Source organism: Liolophura sinensis, chromosome 8 (genome assembly GCF_032854445.1).
Source record: "Liolophura sinensis isolate JHLJ2023 chromosome 8, CUHK_Ljap_v2, whole genome shotgun sequence".
In the NCBI taxonomy this organism is placed as follows: domain Eukaryota; kingdom Metazoa; phylum Mollusca; class Polyplacophora; order Chitonida; family Chitonidae; genus Liolophura; species Liolophura sinensis.
Window position 1 is genome coordinate 36,146,634 of NC_088302.1, and position 24,759 is coordinate 36,171,392.

At 40.5% G+C, this 24,759-nt stretch overlaps 1 protein-coding gene across 1 annotated transcript in view; it reads right to left on the reverse strand.

The window, feature by feature from the left end:
* The window catches only part of LOC135473474 (uncharacterized), a 63,362-nt gene that overhangs the window by 15,369 nt on the left and 23,234 nt on the right, over window positions 1-24,759 (reverse strand). Inside the window, exons 18-36 of the mRNA XM_064753325.1 lie at window positions 22,834-24,645; window positions 22,119-22,306; window positions 20,167-20,246; window positions 17,787-17,880; window positions 17,199-17,437; window positions 16,040-16,133; window positions 15,533-15,706; window positions 14,743-14,928; window positions 12,690-12,866; window positions 11,415-11,594; window positions 10,465-10,548; window positions 9,772-9,944; window positions 8,850-9,032; window positions 8,286-8,465; window positions 7,424-7,600; window positions 6,628-6,767; window positions 5,770-5,900; window positions 3,064-5,210; window positions 2,479-2,652 (exon numbers count right to left, since the gene is read on the reverse strand). Of these exons, the coding sequence (XP_064609395.1) occupies window positions 2,479-2,652; window positions 3,064-5,210; window positions 5,770-5,900; window positions 6,628-6,767; window positions 7,424-7,600; window positions 8,286-8,465; window positions 8,850-9,032; window positions 9,772-9,944; window positions 10,465-10,548; window positions 11,415-11,594; window positions 12,690-12,866; window positions 14,743-14,928; window positions 15,533-15,706; window positions 16,040-16,133; window positions 17,199-17,437; window positions 17,787-17,880; window positions 20,167-20,246; window positions 22,119-22,306; window positions 22,834-24,645 (6,613 nt within the window). The remainder of the gene's footprint in view (window positions 1-2,478; window positions 2,653-3,063; window positions 5,211-5,769; window positions 5,901-6,627; window positions 6,768-7,423; window positions 7,601-8,285; window positions 8,466-8,849; window positions 9,033-9,771; window positions 9,945-10,464; window positions 10,549-11,414; window positions 11,595-12,689; window positions 12,867-14,742; window positions 14,929-15,532; window positions 15,707-16,039; window positions 16,134-17,198; window positions 17,438-17,786; window positions 17,881-20,166; window positions 20,247-22,118; window positions 22,307-22,833; window positions 24,646-24,759) is intronic.

Here is a 24,759-nt window from a genome sequence, read left to right on the forward strand (position 1 = left end):
CAATACTTTGTTCATGTTTTAAGTGTGAAAATGTACAAAAACGATGAATGATTAGTTGGAATTGTAAAAATTTGTTAACTTCACTCCTTGCTTACACTGGCAGATGATGAAGGTAACACAGGCAGAAAGGTAAACAGGCAGAAAATATAACAAAAGAAATACAAACAGATGGTTTTTGTTACAAGTTACTTGAGAAAATGAACAGTTCTGAGCACGTGCCAATTCAGATCATTTTTTTTTCTGTACCACACATACCTGGGCATTCAAAGCAGCATTCTCCCGATCTCCTCACAGGGCTAGCACAGCGGGGCTCTAAACAGACTTTCCTCTGACAAGTCACACTGCCACTCTGGAGAAAATGTGAGCAACATTTAACAAAAAAAGAGAATTTAACTATGCTGCTTTTCACTGATTTAAATACAAAAGAAATGTTATTATTTAAATAATCTGCATGTAAGAGAACACTGTTCTGCCTAAAACTACTTTTACATATTTTTTTGTTCAAAACATCAAATGTTTGAAATGATAGTGTTAGGTCCAGGAAAATCCCATTATGGAAACATTAACACTGCACAACCAGACCAGCTGCACTTCACAAATAAAGCACTGGCAGACTAGTAGCTCAGTACTGGGGTACCCTGAGAGAAGCGTTTCCTTGGTCTGTATTACAATAAATGATCTTAAGTTTTGCCCATGACTAAATTGCACATTCTGCCTCATTTTAAGTGTTCTGTTTATCTTAAGAAAGGTGTTCTGGGATTTGTTTGGAGATGAATATGCCAAAAGTAATATATTATGACATTAATTTGTTTAAGAATATGAACTCTTTGGGTTGAAAATTTAGGTCATTTGTCACATATTCCTAGGGGGTAACAGCCCAAAAACTTGAGATAACAACTGACCCCATATGACAGCTTTCTGATATTACTGCCATTCTGAATGGCATTGGTCATTTACCTTACAAGAACAGGACAGACATGGATCTTCTTGTGAAACAAACTGTTGGTCATCCTCATAGGTTTGACCCTCGTAGAAACAGCGGTCACAGACTGGACAGCAGTGGTCAGTGGAGGCAGGATGGGTACATGTCTGCTGACAGGCGACAGTCTCACATCTAACATTACCAGCCTGCGGGGGTAATGGAAGGGAAAATCATCAGAATATCCCAACATTGCCAACATCATATGCTGAACAGCAATGATCCATTCCTAAATTTCAAAGAAATTATATTTATGTATCTATTTATTTTTTTGGTGTTTAACACTGTACTCAACAACATTTTCATCTGTGGATTATCGGCATTTGGCAAGTCTACAATGGTAAACTTTCCTGCATGTGACTGCATTAGAATTTCAACGTAATGCTGAAAAACTATGTGATGTATAAAGAACTTCTTGTAAGCTCACCTTAAAGGATACAAAAAAAGGTACTATAAACCAAAGTGTATGGCTTTAATTAGAATGAAGAAAGACGTGTGCTAAGAAAAAGTCCATTTGAAGAGTGTACTGTTATCAGATCAGACAGTATAATGCTCTGAAAGAAAACTGATTTTCACAGACTTTCAAGGGCCTGACATCTTACATTAAAAAACACAATTAGTTAAAGTACAAATCTTCATGTCGAGACTAATTAATACTATATTGGCATTTTTTGAATCAAACCATTTTGAATATAATATGATATTTAACACAAAAGTATTTTTAAGGACATATCCCAAAAGAGACTTTTTTGCAGAAGCTTAAGTTTAAGTACTTTCTGGGATTTAATTTTGGGAAAAATTAATCCTGTGATACATGCAAAAAATGATTGAAAATGCATAGGTGGGGCGCTCATAAAATCTTAGATTTTATACCTGACAATTACACGTCTGACAAACGTCGGACGGGTGGTTGAACTGCTGACCATTGTCCACTGATATCCCGAGGAAGACGCAGTTGTCACAATGACCACACCCACACTCGTCCTGAGAGGGGTGGCGACACCTGGCTTGCTCACAGCGCTTTGCCTCACACACAACTGACCCTCCCTGACGAACGAAGAGAAATAACTTGAAAGTGATAGGAGATCAAATATATACTGCAGGAATGAAATGGGACTGTGTATTCTTTATTGTGTTTAATACAGTTCCAGACCAAAGACGAACAAAAAAATGACAACAGATACAAGAATAAAGTTTATTCAACTGACCACACTCTGAAGATAATTTCCATACAATTGTCACTCCAAGTTCGGATGTATGTTCCCAATACACAGGGACAGAACCTTATTCTGGTCAATGGCTCCATTTCACAAAGAGATCAAAGTTGACTGGAAGTACCATGGCAATATCTCCAGCCTGTCTCAGCATGATAGTTACAACAGACGTAGATACACGATTTTACAACTGCTTTGTGGAACCAAATCAAGACACTAGGGTTAATCGAGTGCTCTTCCAATGTAATTCTATAGGAGACAGAGGTGGACATCATAAATACTGACCCTACATGTACAAGTTTGGCACTTGTCCTCTGCACTGGGGAAACTGGACCCCTGGGGCACCCTCCTCCCCTCAAACAGGCAGTCTGCCCCACACTGAGGGCAGCACTGCCCCATCACCGGGTGCTGGCAGGAGACTGGGGAGCAGGGCCTCTTGGAGCAGGTCACTGTGCCATCCTGGGGGGCAGCAACCAGATATGGAAATACGAAAAAAAAAAAAAGAAAAAAAAAAAAAAGAAAAAAAAAAAGAAAAAAAAAAAAAGAAAAAAAAATGCTAATAAGAATAATTCAAATTTTTTATTTCATATAAATTCATCTTCTTGTGTGGGAGACAAGGAGTGTTTATCCCTGAAAACTTGTTAAAGGCAAAGAAAAACAATAATTTCAAGTTATTACCAACTGGAAAACCGTCACCAGCTACATGCATTTCTATAACCATTCTTATCATTTAATAAAATTTTACTTCCAATCTAACAAATACCATATAATGCAAAACAGAAATTATCATGTATGAGCAAGAGTTTCTATAAAAGATACCAAGCCACAGTAATGATGCTATCTATGTTCAGCACAATGATACTGTCTTACCTGACAGTTGCATTCCTTACACTGGTTCCTGACATCGCTAAAGGTCTGACCGTTGATATACCGCCGGCCATTGTAGAAGCAGTGGCTGCATTCAGGGCAACACTTGTCAGGCAGACTGACCGGGTGCAGACAGGATAGCATAGGGCAGTAGGTCTGCTCGCACTGGACATTTCCTTTTACACACAAGCACTTTTGACAGTCTTTCTCCAGAGATTGGCCACTGTCCATGACCTGTCCCTGGTACAGACACTGACCACTGCACTGTAGACAGCACGGCCCCTGAACAGGGTGGGTGCAATACGTCACAGGGCACTCTTTCCGTCTACAGGTCACTGTGCCACGCAGGCATACGCAAAGACGGCACGGGTCCGATGTGTCCGGGAATTCTGTACCACTGCGAATCGTTCGGTTCTCGTAGAGACAGTCACTGCATTCGTGACAGCATTCGATCTTCACAGGGTGTCGGCAGGTCATGACGGGGCAGGGTTTGTCCTGGCACTGAACAGTTCCATCCGCACAGTCACACTCCCTGCACTGGTCTGCAGGGTCCTCAAACCGCTGGCCGTTGTCGTAAACCTGTCCGTTGTAGCGGCAGGCATCACACTCCTGGCAACAGGCACCCTGGACAGGGTGGCGGCAGGTCACCGGTGGACACTGTGGGCTACGGCATGTCATGGTGCCCCGGGAGCAGTGACAATCCCGGCATCCTACCCCACCCCCTCCGCTTTCGCTAAACCCCTTACCGTTCTCGTACTGCGTTCCCTCAAAGAGGCACTGTTCACACTCAGCACAGCACTGACCCTGCACAGGATGTTGACATGTCACCGCTGGACAAGCTCGCTTTCTGCAAACCACGTTGCCTCGCGCACACTGACAGATGTTGCACTCGTCTTTCAGATCCTGGAAAACCTCGTTGTTCCTTCGTCTGACATCTTCGTACAAGCAGTCTTCACATTCTCGACAGCACTGGCCCTGGACTGGATGACGACACACAACTCGCCTGCACTGTCGCTGACGACACACAACATCTCCGTTCCTGCACTGACACACCTTACACGGATCTGTCTGATCAGCGAATGACTGTTGATTACGGTATTCTGCCTGGTTATAGAAACACCCGTCACACTCTGGACAGCACAACCCCTGGATGGGATGACTACAAGCAGGTTGGGTGCACATCTTGGGTTGGCACTCCACATTGCCCTGGTGACACTGACAATACTTACAAGGGTCTCGGTCATCCTGAATGATCTGCTGATCCAGGTACTCTCTACCCCTGTGTAGACAGTTCCCGCACTCGGGGCAACAGCGCCCCTGGGCAGGGTGCTGACAAGGGGCGTCGGGGCAGGGCCTCACTTGACAGCGGACATTCCCTCGCACACATTGACAAGTGTGGCACGGGTTACGTGGATCCTCAAATGTTTGGGAATTGTCATATTGTACCTGGAGATAGCTGCAGCCGGAGCACTCATCGCAGCATCCATTTTTTACAGGGTGGCTGCACAGGGCATTGGGGCACTGTCTGGGGCGACACACCACATCTCCTCGCTGACACACACATTTGTTACAGGTGTCCGCAGCATCAGGGAACATCGCCCCTTCCTGATGCTGTACCCCATCATACAGACAACCAGTGCATTCAGGGCAGCACTTCCCCTGCACTGGGTAACGGCACTGCACCGGAGGACATGTCTTGTCACGGCAGTCCACGTTCCCATCTCGACACAAGCAAACTTTGCAATCATTGGTTGGTTCGTCAAATGCAAGTCCATTGCGATAGCGCTTGTCGAAGAAGCTGCAGTCGTTGCACTCCAGACAGCACTTACCTTGTGCTGGGTTCTGGCAGGGCAGATTTGCACCGCAGGTGACGGCTGCACATGTAACAGTGCCATTATGGCATACACACTCACTGCAAGGCTCTGTGGCATCAGGGAACCTTTGCCCATTACGGTATTGTCTTCCAAGATACAGGCACTGCCTACAGGATGGGCAGCAGTCCAGTGGTGCCGGGTGCTGGCAGGACACGGGGGCACAGGGGCGCTCCAAGCAAGTCACATTACCCCCGCGGCAAGTGCAGTCCTCACATCTGGAGTACGGGTTACGCATCGTCTGGCCACTAGGCAGAGGGCGACCAAAGAACGTGCAGCCTAAGATAAGATTTAAGATTTGTATCGGTAATTAGTGTGTTTGATCAGCACAATACCAGATTTGCTTAAATATATGTAGTAGTTTGACCCAGGCTAAACTCTTTTCAAGGGGATGCCACAGACATATTGAAACAAAAATTCTTAACTTTACATGACCAAATCTGACAAGAATTTGTGACTTTTACCTTACAAAATGACAAATTCTGAAGGCCAATACTACTTCATTAAATGATTTATATGTACTGTATCTCAGATGTTTCCCCATCAGGCTGAAATAATAAAGAAAGGAAAAACATTCACATCTATGACTTTTGCATTTTCTTAAAATTCATGAATGTTTTTATAACATTTCACGACTCTTTTTTCAATGACTGTCAGTGTTCAGGAGCACAGCATTAGCCTGCTAGCAGTGTGCCTGTGGAATGGTAGTGGAGTGATTGCCATATGCACATACCATGGCAGTAACATTATTTTCCAACACAGACCTCCCCCTCCCCCACACCCCATCCCAAACAAAAACTGACTGCACTTAATCATCAAAATGTTTTGATCATTTTACCGTCACAAGACGGGCAACAGTCTCCATTCAATGGGTGTGAACATGTCACAGTAGCACACTGCATCCTCTGACAGGAGATTCTGCCTCGATCACAAACACATTCCTCACAAGGGTCTCTTTGACTGGGAAATCTGAAATCACAGTGAATATACATATAGACAGTTAAAACTTTTCTTCTGACAACCTAATGATTTCTGTCCTCATTAGAAGGCTGACTTTCAAGTCCACATTTCATGAGTCAGTTTTGTAAATAATTTCAAATAAAACATTTTCAATGAATGAACTGCTTGATGTAAATGTTTGCAGTTTTCCAACAGATTTATTTACAGTTCATTGGTGTTTTCAAGACCATTTCACTAGCATGATGTTTGTTAGTAAGACTGCCAGGGGGCCCGGTTTCCTCCCACCATAATGCTGGTTGCCGACATAAAAGTAAAATATTCTTGAGTACAACACAAGCACAGCGTAAAACACCAATCAAATAAATACATAATAAAATACTGCCAGATGGATAACAGAAGAGCAGAGTTGTGAAGAGACCTCGTCAAAAATTGGTTTGGTAGAGGCCAACTGTTTGATAGACCAGTTATGTCTCCCATTTGTTTTTTAATGTTCTGAAAAAAAAAACAGCCATGAGTTTTTATCAGTATGATTCATCTAATTTGAGGTTCCTAATGTTTGACTGAATCCCTGTTGTATTCAACATGGCTCCTGCACCGAGTACAAAAACTGCCAGGTTCAACATTTTAAGCATGACTGAACTTCGGCTTTTCAAGAACATAATGTAGAGAATCATCCAAATCACACTTTACATCTTTAAAACTATAAAGCTTTTTCTTGCACAGACAGGTTGCTGACCTTTGGCCCTGCTGGAATTGCTGACCTTGAAATTCGCATGTTTCAGGTGGACAGATAGGGCAGCACTCTCCTGGCAGACTAAGGGGTTCTGGGCATGGTGCAGGGGAACAAGGTCGTGGCTGACAGTTCACTGATCCATCCTACAGATAGAAGAAGCCCGAGAACGTTTTAATGCACAGATATCACAGCAATTAGTCTTATGAATGGGTGAAGCCAGGTAGAGCCAAGTGGTGGAACCTCCATATGCTTGTAGCAACCTCCAGACACAAAACCGCAGCTAAGATTAGGAGATAGGTTTGAATATGCCAAGGGTCACAGACTCTTTGTCTTTCAGGACAAACAATAAAGTATGTCGGCAAAAACAGAGGAAAAGTGGAATAGGGCTGTACTTTATGGACAGCTTTTAATAACTTGTATTGCTAAATGCAACCTAAAACCCAAGTTAAACAGAAATAAGTTAAATCACACAATTCTTTCTTTGGCTAAATGTGCAGAATCAATCAAAATCAAGGAATTTATCAAATATGCAAAACTTAGGCAGAGACTGGGCTGCTTTTCTGACTTGATCTGATGATCTGTTAAAGTGAATATGAACACAAAATCTCACAAAACTTGCATATTATATAGGGGAATTATTGCACCTAAGTCACAAACATGAACAGATCCAAAATATTCTTTTTTGCAGGAGTGTAGGATAATAAACAATTTGAAGGCAACATATTTTTGATGACCTTTTTTTGCATTAATAAAAATTATCATCAGAACTACAGCTAAAAATTCTTGCCCATAAGCCTACCCGACACAGGCATTCCTGGCACTTGTCCTTAGGATGACGGAAAGTGTGTCCATTACGGAACAGACGGCGATCGTGTGCGCAGAGGTTACAGGAAGGGCAACACTCCCCCAGGGCCCGTGCTGGGTGGGTACATGTCAGGTGTTCACAGGGCTTAGGCTGACAGATCACCACCCCACTCTGTCACAGTAACAAACAACAACATGGGGACATTCATACTGACAAAACAGTGACTCACAGAGAATTACCATTCTTTAGCGTTTCGTAGATTTAATAAAGTCAACGTTTGTAAATACACTGTATTAAAAATTTATGCAGCGTTAAATTTGTTTATCTGATAATTTTCGAAAGCCATATTAAGAATTTCTCACTTGTACGACAGATGTGAGTTTTATGGGTACCGGAAACCAAAGTCATTGCAGTAAACCATCAACCTGTAGCAAATTTCTGACAAACGGTATATGCCCAATATACACACAACACTGGTAGAAGACAAATGATATACACTGTATAATGAATGCCCATGCCACAAGGGCGTTGTTGACCCCTTACTGTCACAAAGGCCTGACAAAGGCCACACAAATTCCTTGTTCAAGGCTGAGTTCAAACCAGTGACTTGTGTCCCAGTGATTCTAAGATAGACATCTTAACCACTTGGCAGTAAATTAAATAGATTTAAACTTTCTTTACACGTTTTAAACTTTCTTTACACGTTTTAAACTTTCTTTACACGTTTTAAAAGTCTTGAAGACTGTTTGGTTTTCATCATGATTTATTGCAGAAACCCAGGATTATGATACCAGGCCATGCCTACTACACTCATGATAGCTAGGGGTCTTCTGCTGAAAGACCTTCAAGATCTCACCTTACAGTTACAGCTGCTACACCTGTCATTAGGGTGGTCAAACTTGTCCCCCTCTGGGTATTCCTGACCCTGGAAGCGGCAGGATGGGGGACAGGTCTCACAGCAGTGCCCGGCTGGGATGTAAGAGTTAGCACAGTTCACGGGTGAGCACCGAATTTTATCACATATCACGGAGCCTGACTGAGAAATGAGACAAAAAAAAAAAAAGCAGAGAAATGTATGGTAACAATGCCAATCCTGAGTCTAACTGGTATTGTACACTTCTATTAGAATAAGTCTTCTGTCCACTGTATGTATAGCTCTTCTGCTTCTGGAGCAGGCAAAATTCCAAAACTTTTCACAACTAAGCTTGAAGGGACTGTTAAAAAACATCTTTAAGACCAATTCCAGATTCTGCACACTCCATTTGCCTCAAGTCAATAATTACACGATGAAACAGGACATTATCTTACAAATAAACCTCAAAACACCTTATTAAGTTTAACAGAAACCCCAGGATCAGGAAAAAATGAGTAACTTGGTTAAAATTGTGCAGGGTTTTAGGTCATACACTTAAGGTTCTACCTTGCAGGTACAGACTTGACATGGGTCACCACTGGGAGGTGAGAACATCTGACCGTTCCTGAAGCGTCGCCTCTCAAAGTCACAGTGTTCACAGATGGGGCAGCACTGTCCCACGACTCGGGCAGGGTGGGTGCATCGAGGGGGGTCACACTGGATTGTCTCCCCACAGTCTACATGGCCATTCTGTAATTGAATGAACGAATGAATGATTAGGGTTTAACACAGTGACAATATTTCAGACATATATTGGCAAGAACACCTTACAACCAGGAAACATTTATGGCTTTTCAAAATGAGAATAGTAACCTCCAAAATCACAACGAAAAGGAAACAGATGTTTCTGACAAAAGTTACAACTAAAAATCAGTTAAAATTCAAAAGCGCATGGAATGCAGCAGTATACAGTGTTTTTATATGCTTAAAAATATCTTTAAACACTTAACTACATTCACAGCATTGCCAGCGAATGCAGTGAAAGCATTAAAAGCACTTCAGAGCTACATGTATGCCAGCATCAAGCTTGTCAATGACAGTTATGTTTAAATATCAACTAGAAGGACTCATTCTGTTCACCTGGGCCAAATGAGAGAGCTCCAAGTCAGTCATCTTTTATAACAAGCTTGCCAAACGGGCTAAGGTCCTATTTTTGTCACCACAGACACTCACAGGGATTGAAGTGATAGTGAACAGCAGAAGTCACTCTTAGTCACACAGCACTGTCTGTTTAAGTGAAATCTATCATCCAAAAGAAAATTTTAATGATGGTCCAAAAAAAATGAGATGTGGGTGAAAACTAACAATTTTCCCGGGTTGTGGGGGAAGGTATTATTTTTGTTTTATTATACCAAATGAAGAAGATAAAGACTTTAGAGAAATTAACATTGCTAGAAAAAAAAAAAAATCCATTTAATTAATATCTCACTGAGCACGTGCAGCGATAACAGGGGTTTCTTGCAGGTATGAAGGTCTGTCCCTCATCATACATTTGCTGGTCGTAGACACAGTGGGTGCAGACAGGGCAGCATTCTCCCTCCAGCACCTGAGGGTTGTTACAGGAGATCAGGGGACAGGGCTTTGGGGTACATACCACCTCGCCTGCAAGTCAATATATGTACATGTATTATACATTTATTTATCTGTTGTTTAATGTCATACTCAAGAATGAACCACTGACCTTTGGCAAGTCACAGACAAAATTTCACCATGACAATGGACTAGTTACGAACAAACTTGAACAATACTGAGGTCTGAGGAGCATCCCAAAAACAATGCAAGTAAGGGAATGTAGAAATTCCCTATCAAATGCTGGGATTGATCCCACACCTCAAGAGTGTCAGCAGTCAGAAGTCAGAAGTCACATTCCTCACCAATGAGCTATATCCCGCTCCGCTTAACCATAGCATTTTACACAAAATACACGTAATTAAATGCAATCCACATATCAAATATGGTATCATCAGGGAGAAATCTCACAATACACAGAGTGGATCCCACGAAATTTCAGTGCAAATTTCCTTGTCATGACAGAAATTTAATAAAAATGAAATAATGTAATTATTACATATCTACTTTATTTATGTTAGCATCTTGTTTTTGCAGACAACATGTGAGTCACCTTCTTGACATGTGCAGTCTGTGCAGGCATTTGGAGCAGGAACCATGGCATTGTGGCGGAAAAATCTTCCCTCATGTGGGCAGCCTGCAAAAACAGAAAATTGGTTGAATCACGCTCATTATGATGAAATCTACATTCTTGGTAGAGGATAGGCTAGATGCAAGATCTGTTTCATTCTTCCCAGTTTAGTTTTCAGAAATACAGATCTGTACTCTTCCAATCACTATCCTGGAACTCTTTTCACAGGTGCTGTCTTCAACAATGTCAGAGATGTATGTTACAAAAAACATGTTTCTGTTTTTTCTACAGTAATTCTGAGTTCATACAACAAAGACATTAATGAATAATAAAGACCATAAGGTCACAATTAACACAAATGTTACATACCAAATTTTGGTAACCTCAATTTTCAATTGGAGTTGGTCGCATTCCCCAAAAAGATAAACTCATGAAATGCTTGTATAGAAACCAACAAGGTTATACCACTGAAAGGGCGACTGACAACTTCCTGGGTAATTTAAAAAAAACATAAATTTACAGAACTATAAGCAACTATTGTGATAAAAGATGATCTTAAATTTCCACCCTGGCAATTAATGTAGTCATATGATTCAAAAATGGTGGTTTGTGAAGTTTGGATGCTGTCCTAGTGGACACAATTGTGTAACTTGCAACGTTATGGTCTTTACTATTCCTGCATAATGAGGTGATATATATTCAAATTCATGGTAAAGGTTTTTTGTCACATACAGCATTGACACACTGAGGACAGCTCTGGTGACAGGACTAATGAGTTCCAGGTGAGTTAACGATGAGTTAATGTGGAAGCTAAGCAGGGAACATGACCAACCAATCACAAAGCTAAGGATAGACCAACTACTGGAGGGCCTACTGACCACAGAGAGACTACACCAGGTGCTACAGCTCTGACTGAGATAACAACATCTTACCTTTACATATGGGACAGCAAGTACCAGAGACAACCTCTGTTCTCGTGCAGGACAGTCGAGGGCATATGTCTACAACTTCACATTGGATGTTACCATGGCGACACACACACTGCTCACAGTTGTCACCAGTTCGTGAGAAGTAGCGACTGTTGGGAATGACACGCCCATCATACAGGCAGTCTGGGCAAAGAATAACCAGACAATGATATCAAATTTATGCTATACAATAAATACAAAAAAGACTACCCTAATTACTAAACCTTTGAAATCTGTGAAAGAGCAACTTTCATTGCAATTTTTGCACATTCATAATTAGATTTTGGAGACCAAACTACATTGGTTGGATTGGTCAATTTCAGGGCTTCAAAAAAAGTATAATTTTATCAGTCTACAATGAATACTGCCTTCAGAATATGCTTGAATAAACACCTTGCAATCATGCGAAAAGGTTGAAGAATTAGAGTATATATTAAAGTTGTTTAGTTTTTTATTTGTTTAGAGTTTAATGTCATGTTCAGGGGTTTTACACTTACAACAGCCCAGTTGTAAGTTAATGAGTGCAGGAAAGCAAAGTTCCTGGAGTAAACCACAACTCAGGTACCTAAGATATATGACCCTGACTTTATGATGCTACCCAGCTTATACACATGCCCCAGTGCAAAGTCTACCAGACTTAAGCTCAAAGACTTGCAAATTTTCAATAACTATCAAAGAAGCCTAAGTTTGTGGCTACCATCTTGAAATTTTGGAATGTCCAATCATCATTACTTTTGAAAATCTCGGCTGCATAGAGCAGTTTGATACTGGACTTTGTTACAATATATAGTGGCCGCTGGTCGCATTGGAAAGGTCATCTTACAGGTCATTTAACATGGAAAATCGTTCGGTCATTGCAGAGAGTGGCTGCTTAAGACAGTTAGATGCTAAATGCAGGTTCCCGTAAGTACTTTTTATTCTCTGATCTATATGTATTACAGCTTAGTAACAGATACAGTTACGGTAACTTTTGGGGGGGCCGACTCCACAAGACTGTCTCTGACATGGGTCAAAGTTTATAAACTCTATACAATGCTTACTTTTTGGTACTGGAAGATGAAATTTGGATACATTTGTCTTGGGATAACAATAGTGCTGGACAAAATTCGAATTTCTAAACCCACAAAATAAGATTTAAGATTGTACTTCAAATTTTCAGTGAAGTCAGAAATGGCTTTTTTGGAATCAACCCAAATGGATGACTTCCTCAAATATACCTGCTTAGTTCCAAGTATTTACCTGTACATGCAGAGCAGCACTCCCCAGTAAGAATCACTCCATGAGTACACTCCAGTTCACACTCCTGCTGTACTTTACAGCTCACCAGCCCGTCACGACACTCACACATCTGACAGTCTGTCTCGTCTGGGGTCCAGATTTCACCATGCTCGTACTGACGATCATTGTGGGTGCATTCTGATTGGAAGAAAATAACAAAACTGAGTAAAAGCAAAGTTACAAAACAGATCAAGGGAGATAAGTCTATATTGCAGGGAGTTATACTCCCTGATATTCTTCAGTACCGTACAGCCAAATATAAGTATGAAGTATTATTGTATGTATTATTTTGATTTTTTTTTCTCTAAAAAAATTTTTTCTCTAAAAAAATTGTAATGAAACTATGAAAGTAGGAAACTCTGTATTTATGTATATTGCAAGTCCGTCCGATTTTCTTAACAATACTGTTCATAACAGTATTATCATTAATAGGGATTACACTTTCTGAATATAGCACAGATTCTAGTGCTGAAATTTGGCTGAGACCATTGCGAGTTTCCAACCAGCGACCTCAGAGTCAGGCACCTAACCGCCAGCAATACATGTCAACTGTCTAGACCACTCGACCAACAGGCCTTCCACAAAAATGGAAGGTAGTTGACCGGTAGACTTTACAGCGAACATGCATTACCCCTCTGATGATCACAAACGACGTCACTCCCTTAGATGAATATATCAGATAGGTATAGATGTCATTCAGAAAGTGGAATAAGTAACAGTATTATCGTTAATAGGGAAATCGTTAATACACTAGAAAGTGTAATCCCTATTAACGATAATAGGGAATAAGTAACAGTATTATCGTTAATACACTAGAAAGTGTAATCCCTATTAACGATAATAGGGAATAAGTAACAGTATTATCGTTAATACACTAGAAAGTGTAATCCCTATTAACGATAATACTGTTACTTATTCCCTATTATCGTTAATAGGGATTACACTTTCTAGTGTATTAACGATTTCCCTATTAACGATAATACTGTTACTTATTCCACTTTCTAAATGACATCTATACCTATCTGATATATTCATCTAAGGGAGTGACGTCGTTTGTGATCATCAGAGGGGTAATGCATGTTCGCTGTAAAGTCTACCGGTCAACTACCTTCCATTTTTGTGGAAGGCCTGTTGGTCGAGTGGTCTAGACGGTTGACATGTATTGCTGGCGGTTAGGTGCCTGACTCTGAGGTCGCTGGTTGGAAACCCGCAGTGGTCTCAGCCAAATTTGTGCTATATTCAGAAAGTGTAATCCCTATTAACGATAATACTGTTACTTATTCCACTTTCTAAATGACATCAATACTGTTCATCTTAAAGACTTCATGTCTGGGAGGTGTACTACCAAGAACCCAAATCCAAAAGTGCTGAGTGACAGTAAAACAGTTTGAGTTTCTCACACATATTTCATAATTATAAAAGAAGAATCTTTATAAAAATTGGGTATGCAAATTAGACAGCAGTCATGCTGATATATATAGTAATTGTTTTGTCTACATGAAGACGACCTCAATAGCAAAACACACGCCAGCATGAAGCGTATGTCAGACTATTAAATATTATCCAGGAAAATAGTTAAATTTATTTTTTCAGAATATTTTTCAACCCAGTAAAATGCATTAAAAACTCTGGATTCCATTGTCGCCTTTTCTGACCATATTCGGACCTGTGATGTCACTTCAGCTTTTTGCCACTTGACACACACTTGACTGCTATATTTCATCATTCAAAATGTTGCTTTATTTAGAGCTACGAATGTATTCAACAAATGGACCTTGGAACGAACCATTGCAAGAGAGAAATATTGCTGTGACGTCACTGATACCCTCTGGGTCCCACCATGCCACCATACGTTTTAAATGCATTTTAGTCGGTTAGAAAAATTCTAATAAAATAAATCAAACCATTCTCCTGGATAGTGTTTAATGGTTTTTCAACTGATAAATACTTTATTTTATTGTTTTCTTTGCTTTCAAAAAAAACATAAGTGTAAAAACTACAAAAGTGCACTTACTGGGGCATTCTGTCGCACAACACTCTCCAGGTTTCTTCACAGGCCGTCGGCAGGTGACTTGGTGTGGAAAACACTTGATGGCAAAGCAACGGACAACAGAGTTGGTACAAGAACAGTTCAGACAGGGATCATAGCTGGGGATGAACTGCTCTGAGTGATGGTAAATGCTGCCCTCATAACTACAGGCTGAAGAAAGACGAGTCAATTTTGATTATCTCCCTTTGTCCCAAATAACTTCTACTACAAATTATAAAGAGACCCTGAAAATATCAATATATATTCCAGTGTAGAACACAAAATTGTATGTTGATGTTTTCTTCTTTTAACCAGTTTTCAATCATAAAACATTAATACAAAATGCAACAGTGCATTTTTGAGCAGTACATCAACCACAAACTTAGATTTGGTAGGAAGTCTATTAAAGAGCTCATCTGTAGGAGACACATGAATGCAAAACTTCAGCTCGATACATAAAGTACTGAAAACGTGAATTTGGTAATTAACGGCATTTAATATGAACAAACCGTATCAACCATGGAATATCCCCCTCGTGTTATTGTTCTCCGCATGTGTGCAGCCTCTGAGCTCAAAACATTCAGTACTATTTACTATACCACCCTTAACATTTTGTTGAACATTGCTTTCCCTGTTCCTGAAAGCAGACGTCGAAACTTAGAGTATGACATAAGCTAAAGTAGTCTTAGGCCAGCCAAAAGCTGTCAAAATAAATTTTCTTACAGCAAACATGCATACAGTAAATATTTCAAGCATATTTGTCATTTCCACACACCTGCATCACAGACAGGACAGCATAGTCCCGGAGGCTGGATGGGATTCTCACAAGTGGTGGGTGGGCAGGTCTTTGTTGTACATTCCACATCACCTTGGTTACAGCGGCACACGGCACATGCATCAGGCTGAAACTCCTCACCATCCTGATATATGACATCACCATAGTAACAACCTGAACAGGTGGCAAAGGATTACATGAAAACCAAAGTAAAAAACATAAAAAACTCAGTTTTTGAGATATTTCGATCATAACATTTCACTCAAGACAAATATGTCCGCTCAAAATGTCCAAATTCCATTTGCTCAGGAGCATGATAATAGAATCATTTTCCGTTGATTACAAATACATGACTATGGTTGATGAAACAAACTAACCAATCAATCAATCAATCAATCAATCATGAGTGATATGCAAAAGATCAATCAAACAGAAGCACTGCCAAGAACCCATAGGTCATTAGTTTATATCTTTGTCTATACATGTATATACAGCTGTACAACTCACCAACACAGACAGGGCAGCAGTCGCCCTCTGGGGTGTACGGGTGGGCACAGGGCAGTTCTGGGCACACAAGCTTATTACACACCTTTTGACCATCCTGAAAATATACAAAAATTACTGATACAGAGTACCAATCATACTACTCTCAATAGCAAGCAACCAGCTCACTACTAGCATACAGGTAGCAGGCTTCCAGCATGCCACTTTCACAAACAGTGTATTCAGGGATACCAACAGCACTATAGACTCAATGGCAAGTCACCAGCTCACTACTAGCATACAGGTAGCAGGCTCCCAGCATGCCACTTTCACAAACAGTGTATTTAGTGATACCAACAACATTGGAGACTCAATGGCAAGCCACCAGCTCACTACTAGCATGCAGGTAGCAGGCTTCCAGCGTGCCACTTTCACAATCAGTGTATTTAGTGATACCATCAACACTGTAATGGCTCAATGGCAAGCCACCATCTCACTACCAGCATACAGGCAGCAGGCTTCCAGCATGCCACTTTCACAGTGTATTTAGTGATACCAACAACACTGTAGACTCAATGGCAAGCCACCAGCTCACTACTAGCATGGAAGTAGCAGGCTTTCAGTGACTAGCTCAGAAGAGCTGGCTATTGTCAAACAAAAATCTTGCATATCTGACACATACATTCCCTACCATGTCCAATATGATGAAAAAAAGAAAGATGAAAGATGATGACATTTTATTGCAGGGCCCTGTGACATAAACGAGAAACTGTGCTGTTTCACTGGAGAACAAACCGACATATTTGAACTATGTCTGACCTCTTGACCACTGCAATGCTGTTAGCAAACATAGTTAATGACAAACTACTAACATTAATGTTATTTGCTTATTTATTTATTTATTTGATTGGTGTTTTACTCTGTCCTGAAGTATATTTTAAGTAAATTTAAGTATATTTGTGGGCAGCATTATGGTGGGAGGAATGCGAACAGAGCCCAGGGGAAACCCCACAACCATCCGCAGGTTGGTGACAGACTTTCACACGAACAACCAGAAATAAAACCAGCATGAACTGGTCTTAAACTCACAGCAGCCACATTGATGAGAAGCTCCTGTGTCGTTTTTCTGCATTAGCATGCTAAACACTCCGCTACCAAACAGGCCAACTAACAAACTACTCACAGTGCATGTACAGGTCAGACATGGTGTCTCCTGCCATTGTTCCCCGTCCTTGTGCCCCTCACACTCCAGGCAGACTGGGCAACATTCTCCCTCCAGATCCGCTGGGGTCCTACAGTTGTGGATGTCGGGGCAAGTCTTCTGGGCACATGTCACATTACCATGGTAACACATGCACAAATCACATCCGTCACTGATTGGCTTGCCACTCTCATATACTTGATTCTTGTAAAAACAGCCATCTTAAACACAAATTAGTGTGACATTCACCATTATTTGGTGACTCTTGCAAGTGTGGTATTACTTTCAAAACCATTTACTATATGAGCTGCAATGATTTTGACAAAAGGTCACAGATTAATTTGATGAACTGAAATTAATTCCAGAAGCAAACAAACGACAGAAATCAATGCATGTAAAATAAGATAAATGATGCTCGCTGGTTCAATAATAAGAATTTACTTATGTAAATAATATTATGACATGGTACTGACATAATAATTTGTAGGGGACATGGATTCTTGCATTTATAAATGTACAGACAAAACAATTTGTTGTTTTATTAGTGGCAAACAAGTATTAGCTACCTACCTTCACAAGATGGACAACACTGACCCTTTGCCTTGACTGGGTGTTGACAATTAACGTCGGGACAGTCAATCCTCTGACAGCCCACATTACCCCTCTGCAAATTTATCCAAATGTTAATTCCTCCACCTTTTCATATGTGAAACAACAACTTTCACTGCAATTTTGGAAACAAAGCTGCATTGGGTCGATTGGGTCAATTTCAGGGCTTCACAAAAATACAATTTTATCAGTCCACACAGATTAATGCCTTCAAAATATGCTTGAATAAACACCGTAGTCTCCTTCACAAACATCTCTGATATTAAGAAAATTAAGTCATGAAATGTTAATTTCATTTCAGAAGAATAACTTGTGTCATCTTGAGTCAGAAAAATTATAGAATACAGTTCTTACGAAGTCATTTCAGAAATTTACATGCCACATTAATGTATCGCAATTCTGGTATTGGAAAATACATCTGAAGAATTTGCCAATGTAGAAATCCAAAATAACCTTTTGTTTGCTGCTAGTTAAAGATTCATTAATGCAACAATTATAAAAGCTGTGAGCCATAATAATCATTTTTGTAAATACATGTAACAATTACAAAGCCCTTTGTACAAAAAAGACATCCAATCATATCACCCCAAACTGCAATAATCTGGGCTACAACTCAAGTCCAGTGTTGAATATGTTCAGTGAGCATCAAACCCATATGAGTATTAACAAGTTCAAACTCATCACTGACCCTTGACTTGCTTATGACGTGCATTTATTTGGGATTATAACAATTATTCTTATTAGGTGGCCAAACATTCTGTGCTGGGACACCAACTGAAATCATTCTGATTTTTATTATTATTTTTGTTTCCTTTTCTTGAGCTGTAAAAGGAAAAGTTTTCATTGGATTTTGTTGAAATTTGGTGATTTAAGGAGCTAGGTTACAAGGCAAATTTTGGCTGTTTTGGTTAACTTTGGTCATGTGACATGGCAGCCAACTTGGATTTTGATCAAAATCTGTAAAAAATCTTCTTCTCAAGAACCAACGAACGGATTCTTTTGACATCTGATGTACTTGTACAGTGATCCAGTAAGAGCAAGTTTGAAAAAATCTTGGACATTTATCGAAAGCTTTGGAAGCTAGCCATTGGTTGAAGTTATGACGTCATAAAAAGTGTCTAATTTTGATAATGTTTTCCTGTATTCAGGTGCGTTTGGCAACACTGATTCCGAATCTGCTTTCGGATTTTGCCTAGCTTCTTGAGATATGGTAAAAAAAACTTTTTTCAGTTACGTACTTTCAATAACGTAACTCGAAAACTATGGTAGCTACAAATGTGAAACTTGCACCAAACAGTAGCCCAAGGCATGTAGTTTCTGCTGGGTGTCAACAGATTTGAGCTGCAATCAACATTTTTCTTGATAAAAATGTTTAAAATGACCAAAATTTCATATCTTAATATCTCCTAACATTTCCTGTCAGCTACATGCACCCTCTCCTTGTCAGCTCTCAAAACTGAACTGAACCCAGGGAAACCAGATGGGACACTAGAGAGTTGGCTGATTGCACACCATGTGTTGAGCAACCTGAAATATACGCACATAACCAGGTGTGGTGATCGCCAAGGCCTAATGCGGGCAAGACGCTGGGGTGGTCTTCAGCACTGGACGTATTGTATATGATATCTGCTAGTGTGGGCTTCAAACCTAGTTGAATATTTTTCATTTTTGTCATGCTATTTCTCCATGTTGCGTATTTTTGTAAACAGGCAACTCTTTTGTACTGTTACAGTTTGTACATGCAGGTTGAATTTGTTGAATTTTCCACTGTCTCTATACTTCAGCAGTTAAATCGAGCTATTAATCGTTATGTCTGTTAATATCTGTTCGTAAACAGATGCTTGCCAAAGCTTAATTTTTCTGATTGTGGCACATTAATTTAGTGCATTACTTTCATAGTGTTTATGTTTGCCAAAGCTTAATTTTTCGGATTTTGTCAAATTAGATTAGTTCATTTCTTTCAAATTCGTAGTGTTTTCTTGTTTGACATTCAACTGGGCCTTCATGCTTGGTGACAGGTATTGCTGTACGAAAGGCAACAGCTTTAATTCTAATTGTATCAGGGTGAAATAGGCTGCAGGGAATTTCCCTTTAGTCTAATGGTAGACTGGACTCATAACCCAGAGATCACTGGTTCAAATCCCCAGCTGGTAAATCCCATCATATATTGACAAAAGTTTCAATACAGACCTAGAAGCAACCCCTGTCTTGCCTTTCCTTTAATGTATAGCCTGTTTCGACAGTTCTACAACTTAACACATTTGCATAGTAACATCAGTGAACTTTATGGAAGTTAATAATGACAATATTTCATCATTCAAGAGTAAATGTCTTAACTAACCTGACACTGACAGATTCTACACTCTGACGTCTGCCATGTTGTGTTCTCAGCTCTCATCCTGCCCTCATTATCAATGCAGCCTGCAAAAACATGAGCAGAAAGTGACATTCATGGAGAGGTTAACTGAATCATACTGTGTATACTGTAGGCCTGTCTCACTGCTTAGTGTTTTTGAAGTGAAATTTTTCTTCATTCCGTTGATTCATCCATCCTATAGGGCCACTTAAGAGTATTTGTGAAGTCTGATTAATTTCCTGTCAGAAATCCTAAGTATTGGCATAAAAGGTATCATTTTCAGGCCTTTGTCTGTTTTCAAAAGTGCATTTTTACCCAGTAAACCAATTGAAAGACATTCCCCAGCTTTACACAGATTTATTTCAATCAAGGCAGTGAACATAAGTGCTTGTCTCAGGAAAAATATGGTACAAAAATTCCAAGCCCTACACTGAAAGCTAATTGTTTTGGTATTCTCGTACCTTCTCCACACTTATCTTAAGGGAGAAAAAAACATAAAAATGAGGCCAAAATCAGATGAAAGAGCATGAGGAGAAAAGGGTATTTATGGTATTTACGACTAACTTTTCGTGCTCTTTTATCTGAACTTTATGTTTTTGTATGTTTTCTCTACCTTTAACAATTGCATTTTCATTATATCAGGACAAATATAAAGGTCACATCTGTTGTGCTGCTAACATGAGAGGGAAAAATCCTGCTGTACAGTGTAAAACACCATATGAAACATGAAACAAATAATAACTATAATGCAGATGTTTGAAATATTCTCTCTTTTTGGCCACATGTTTGTACACGTGTGCAAAAACGCATCTCATGCTACATGTATATACCAGAAAAAAGGTAACTTTACAAATATTGAAAATATTGTCAGGAAAATTAGGAAAGAATTCATGGAAACCTGTGTAAAAATCACATCTGTAAGCCTCAAAGAGGGGGAAACTAAATATTGAAGTGAACATGAAAATTATGCATGCACAAGTTTAAATGATAGGGGAAAATGTGTGAAATTTTCACTGAAAATGGCACAGTCCTTTTGGAGGAGTTGACAAAAAGCCTATCTACAGAGCGTCCAATAGACACTGTGATACCAGTACCCACCCAATGTATCGTGTTGCAGGATGTATTACTTAACTAAAATGTACCTAAATGTTTATGTCAGAGGAGTTATCTGTATATCAATAAAGATATTTACCTGTAATATTAACCTCATTTACCTTTGTCAATAAAGAAGTCTTGCCTGTACTGTTAAATCCAAATTATCTGTACACCCAATTTAGGTGTACTGTTAAAACCAACTTGTATGTACTGTTAAACCAAATTTACCTTGGCTGTTAAACCCAACTTACCTGTACTATAAAACCCGATTTACCTGTACCCTGGAACCACATTTACCTGTTCATTGGAAGTTTTGTTAACCTGTACTCTTCAACATAAATTTCCAGTACTGTTAAACCAAATTTACATGTACTGTAGCTTATTTATTTATTTGATTGATGTTTTATACCATACCAAAGAATACATCACTTGTACGATGGTGGCCAGCATTACGGTGGGAGAAAACCAGGCAGAGGCTGAGGGAAACCCATGATCATTCATAGGTTGCTGGGAGAGACCATGTATGGCCGGAGAGGAAGCCAACATGAGCCTGACTTGAACTTATAGCCATTGCATTACTGGGATGCTCCTACATCACTGCAGTGCGCTGGCATGCTAACCCCTTCTGATGTACAAGTACTGCTGAACCTAAGTTATTTGTACGATTGAACCATGTTTGCCGGTACCCTTAAATTTGTATTTACCTATACCGTTTAACCCAATTTTACTAACCATTAAACTCAGCTTACCTGCCACAATAATGCTGGCCGCTGTCATATAAGTGAAATATTTCTTGAGTATGGCGTAAAACACCAATCAAATAAATAAATAAATCAACTTACCTGTACAGTTAATGTTCTGGCCAGAAATCCCATCATAATAGTCCGGGTAACATTTCCTACAGCCACGGGTCCAGCACCCGGCCTGAGGGTGTCCTGGGCAGCGCCTGTCCTCACAAAGCTCCTTAGAACAAGTGACTGGGGGCTGACCTAATGGACACTCTGAGTACTGGTACGTCACAAAACAAAACCTGCCAGGCATTGAAAAGAACATGAGGCTTAATTTATTTATTTGATTGGAGTTTTATGTCACACTCAAGAGTATTTGACATATGCAGCAGCGGCAAGTATTATAGTGGACAGATACCATGGAAATCCATGACCATTCGCAGGTTGCCTAAAAACCTTCTCACAGCCAAAGAGGAGGTCCACATAGACTAGACAGTGATCATAATGTTGAGAGGCTCCTGGGTCATCAGCTGCGCTCACACGACAAGGTTTAATAACAGCCAAAAACATTTTATGTCTGACCACTGCTTTAAGTCAGTAAGTTTATCTACACCTCCATGTATAAACCAATGTGTTCAGTATGGCACTGAATACCAACAGGTAAACAAATCAAAGTTACAGTAATGATTTTCAAATCCAGAACATTTATATACCAGGCAAAAGTGTTTTTTTTAAATGAAGATTTGAATTTCTTTGCATGACCATAATTTAGAAACCCCGGTGTACTTTTCCCTAGTAACCATGGCAACTGATTGAAAAACTCCTTCACCTTCTGTCAGGAGGTTCTGGAACCCATAACTGTTCCGCCGTGACAAACGACTTCCTGAGGGGTTCCTCAGACTGCACTTTCCTCAGACGTCGAGAAGTTTCAGTCTCTAGGCTCAGTGGGATCTGGTTTCCTCTCTTCAGCCAGTTTCGTGTGTAAATCCACTCAGGGATCTTGCTGCTCCCAGGACACACCCTGATCAGCAGTCTCAGGTCTTTATCATCAAGCAAATTCAGCTTCTGGCTGATCAGCCTCTTCACAATCAGGTACATGGGCCCAACAAAATAGTGCCGACACTTAGCTCTGTTAAAACCCGCAGAGTTGTAACCAAACACGTCATACCCTTCACGATCGTAACCAAATTTATCAAATCCGTATCGATTGTAGCCAAACGGATCAAAGGTCTGAGGCCTGATGGTATTGGTTTCTGTCAAGTCTGTATTGTTGATGTGGAAACCAAAAGGTGTCTTACCATTGCGATCAAATCCGTAACGATTGTATCCAGACTGATCAAACCCTTCACCATCAAAACCATCCAGGTTAAAGGTGTTGACTCTAAATCCATACCTGTCCAGTCCGCTTTGATCATATCCATGGCGACCAAAACCTTGTTGATCGTAACCATGAATATCAAATATGTTACGATCATCAAATTTTCCATCTCGTGTGTAACCAGACACATTGTATCCCTGCTTATTGAAGCCTTCTTTATCGTAGCCATGCCGATCAAATCCATCAGGGCCGTAGCTGAAGTTTGGAATGCTGGCATTGCATGGCATTCCTTCTCCTATGGGGATGAATTTAACACACATCTGTTTCTCACAATCCATAACATCATCGGGGCTGACGGCAAAAGGTCGGAGAAATGTGTAGCGATGTTCCATAGGAAACTTGAACACATGACCTGGGTTTCTCTTCTGCCAGTCTGTCCAGAGTTTGTCCAGGAAGGCCAAGTGAGACAGAAAAGCGGGGTCATATGGGGCCATGTCTGTGATCATGTGACCCCCACCCCATGTCTGGAACAAGGTAGACATCAGCTCCATCTTCAGACGGAACTGCTCATAGGAGCTTTCTCGCAGCATTTGCTCAACGTCCACAGCATCAAGAAGATTCACTGAAGCATTGAAGCGTCGCCGTAAGCACGGAACCCAGTAAGGCGGGTATTTCTCTTTAAAGGGATGGTGACGCACACAGCCATTAACAGGGTGTCCGTTGTTACCAAAAATATTGGCTGCCCAAACAGCTGATTTCTCCATGGCTCCCACATCCATTGTCCAATCAAAATAAGGAATGGTCACATCACAGTCCACAGACTGAAGGGCGTGCTCAACTGTCCTTAAAAAGTACCTGTTCCAGGGCAGGAAGTTTGGGGTCCCGTAAAACTGTGGTTTGTACATGGCGTACATTTCAGACAGTTTGTACCAGCGGGAGTGATAACCACCCGTGAGGGATTTCACCGCATTCTGAAATCGATGCAGATCGAGACGCGGCATATCCCGCACCTCTTTCCTGCCCTGTACGATAGAACACTGGCAGTCAACGACGCCACGCTGAGTGCACATGCACTGCTGGCATCCTGACCTGAACTGCTCCCCGAAGCTGAGGGTCTGGTTATAGTGGTTGCAACCACACCTGTTGACGCAGCTGACCTGGTGACAGCGACGACCAGGTGAGAACTGCACCACCTCGCCGATGTCTTCCTCTAGCTGCTGACACTGCTGTAAGGTCGTGTGACGACAGTCGTACCGATACCCCCCAACCAGACCCTCATAGTCCACATCATCACGATTAAAGCCGTAGCAGTTGAAGCCTGCCCTGTAACAACAAAAATAACTTCATCAGTTCAAAAGTTACATATTAATTCATTAATAAATACATAAGGCCACTGGAGGAAATTTACAATTTTTTACATGGCAAAAATTCATTATT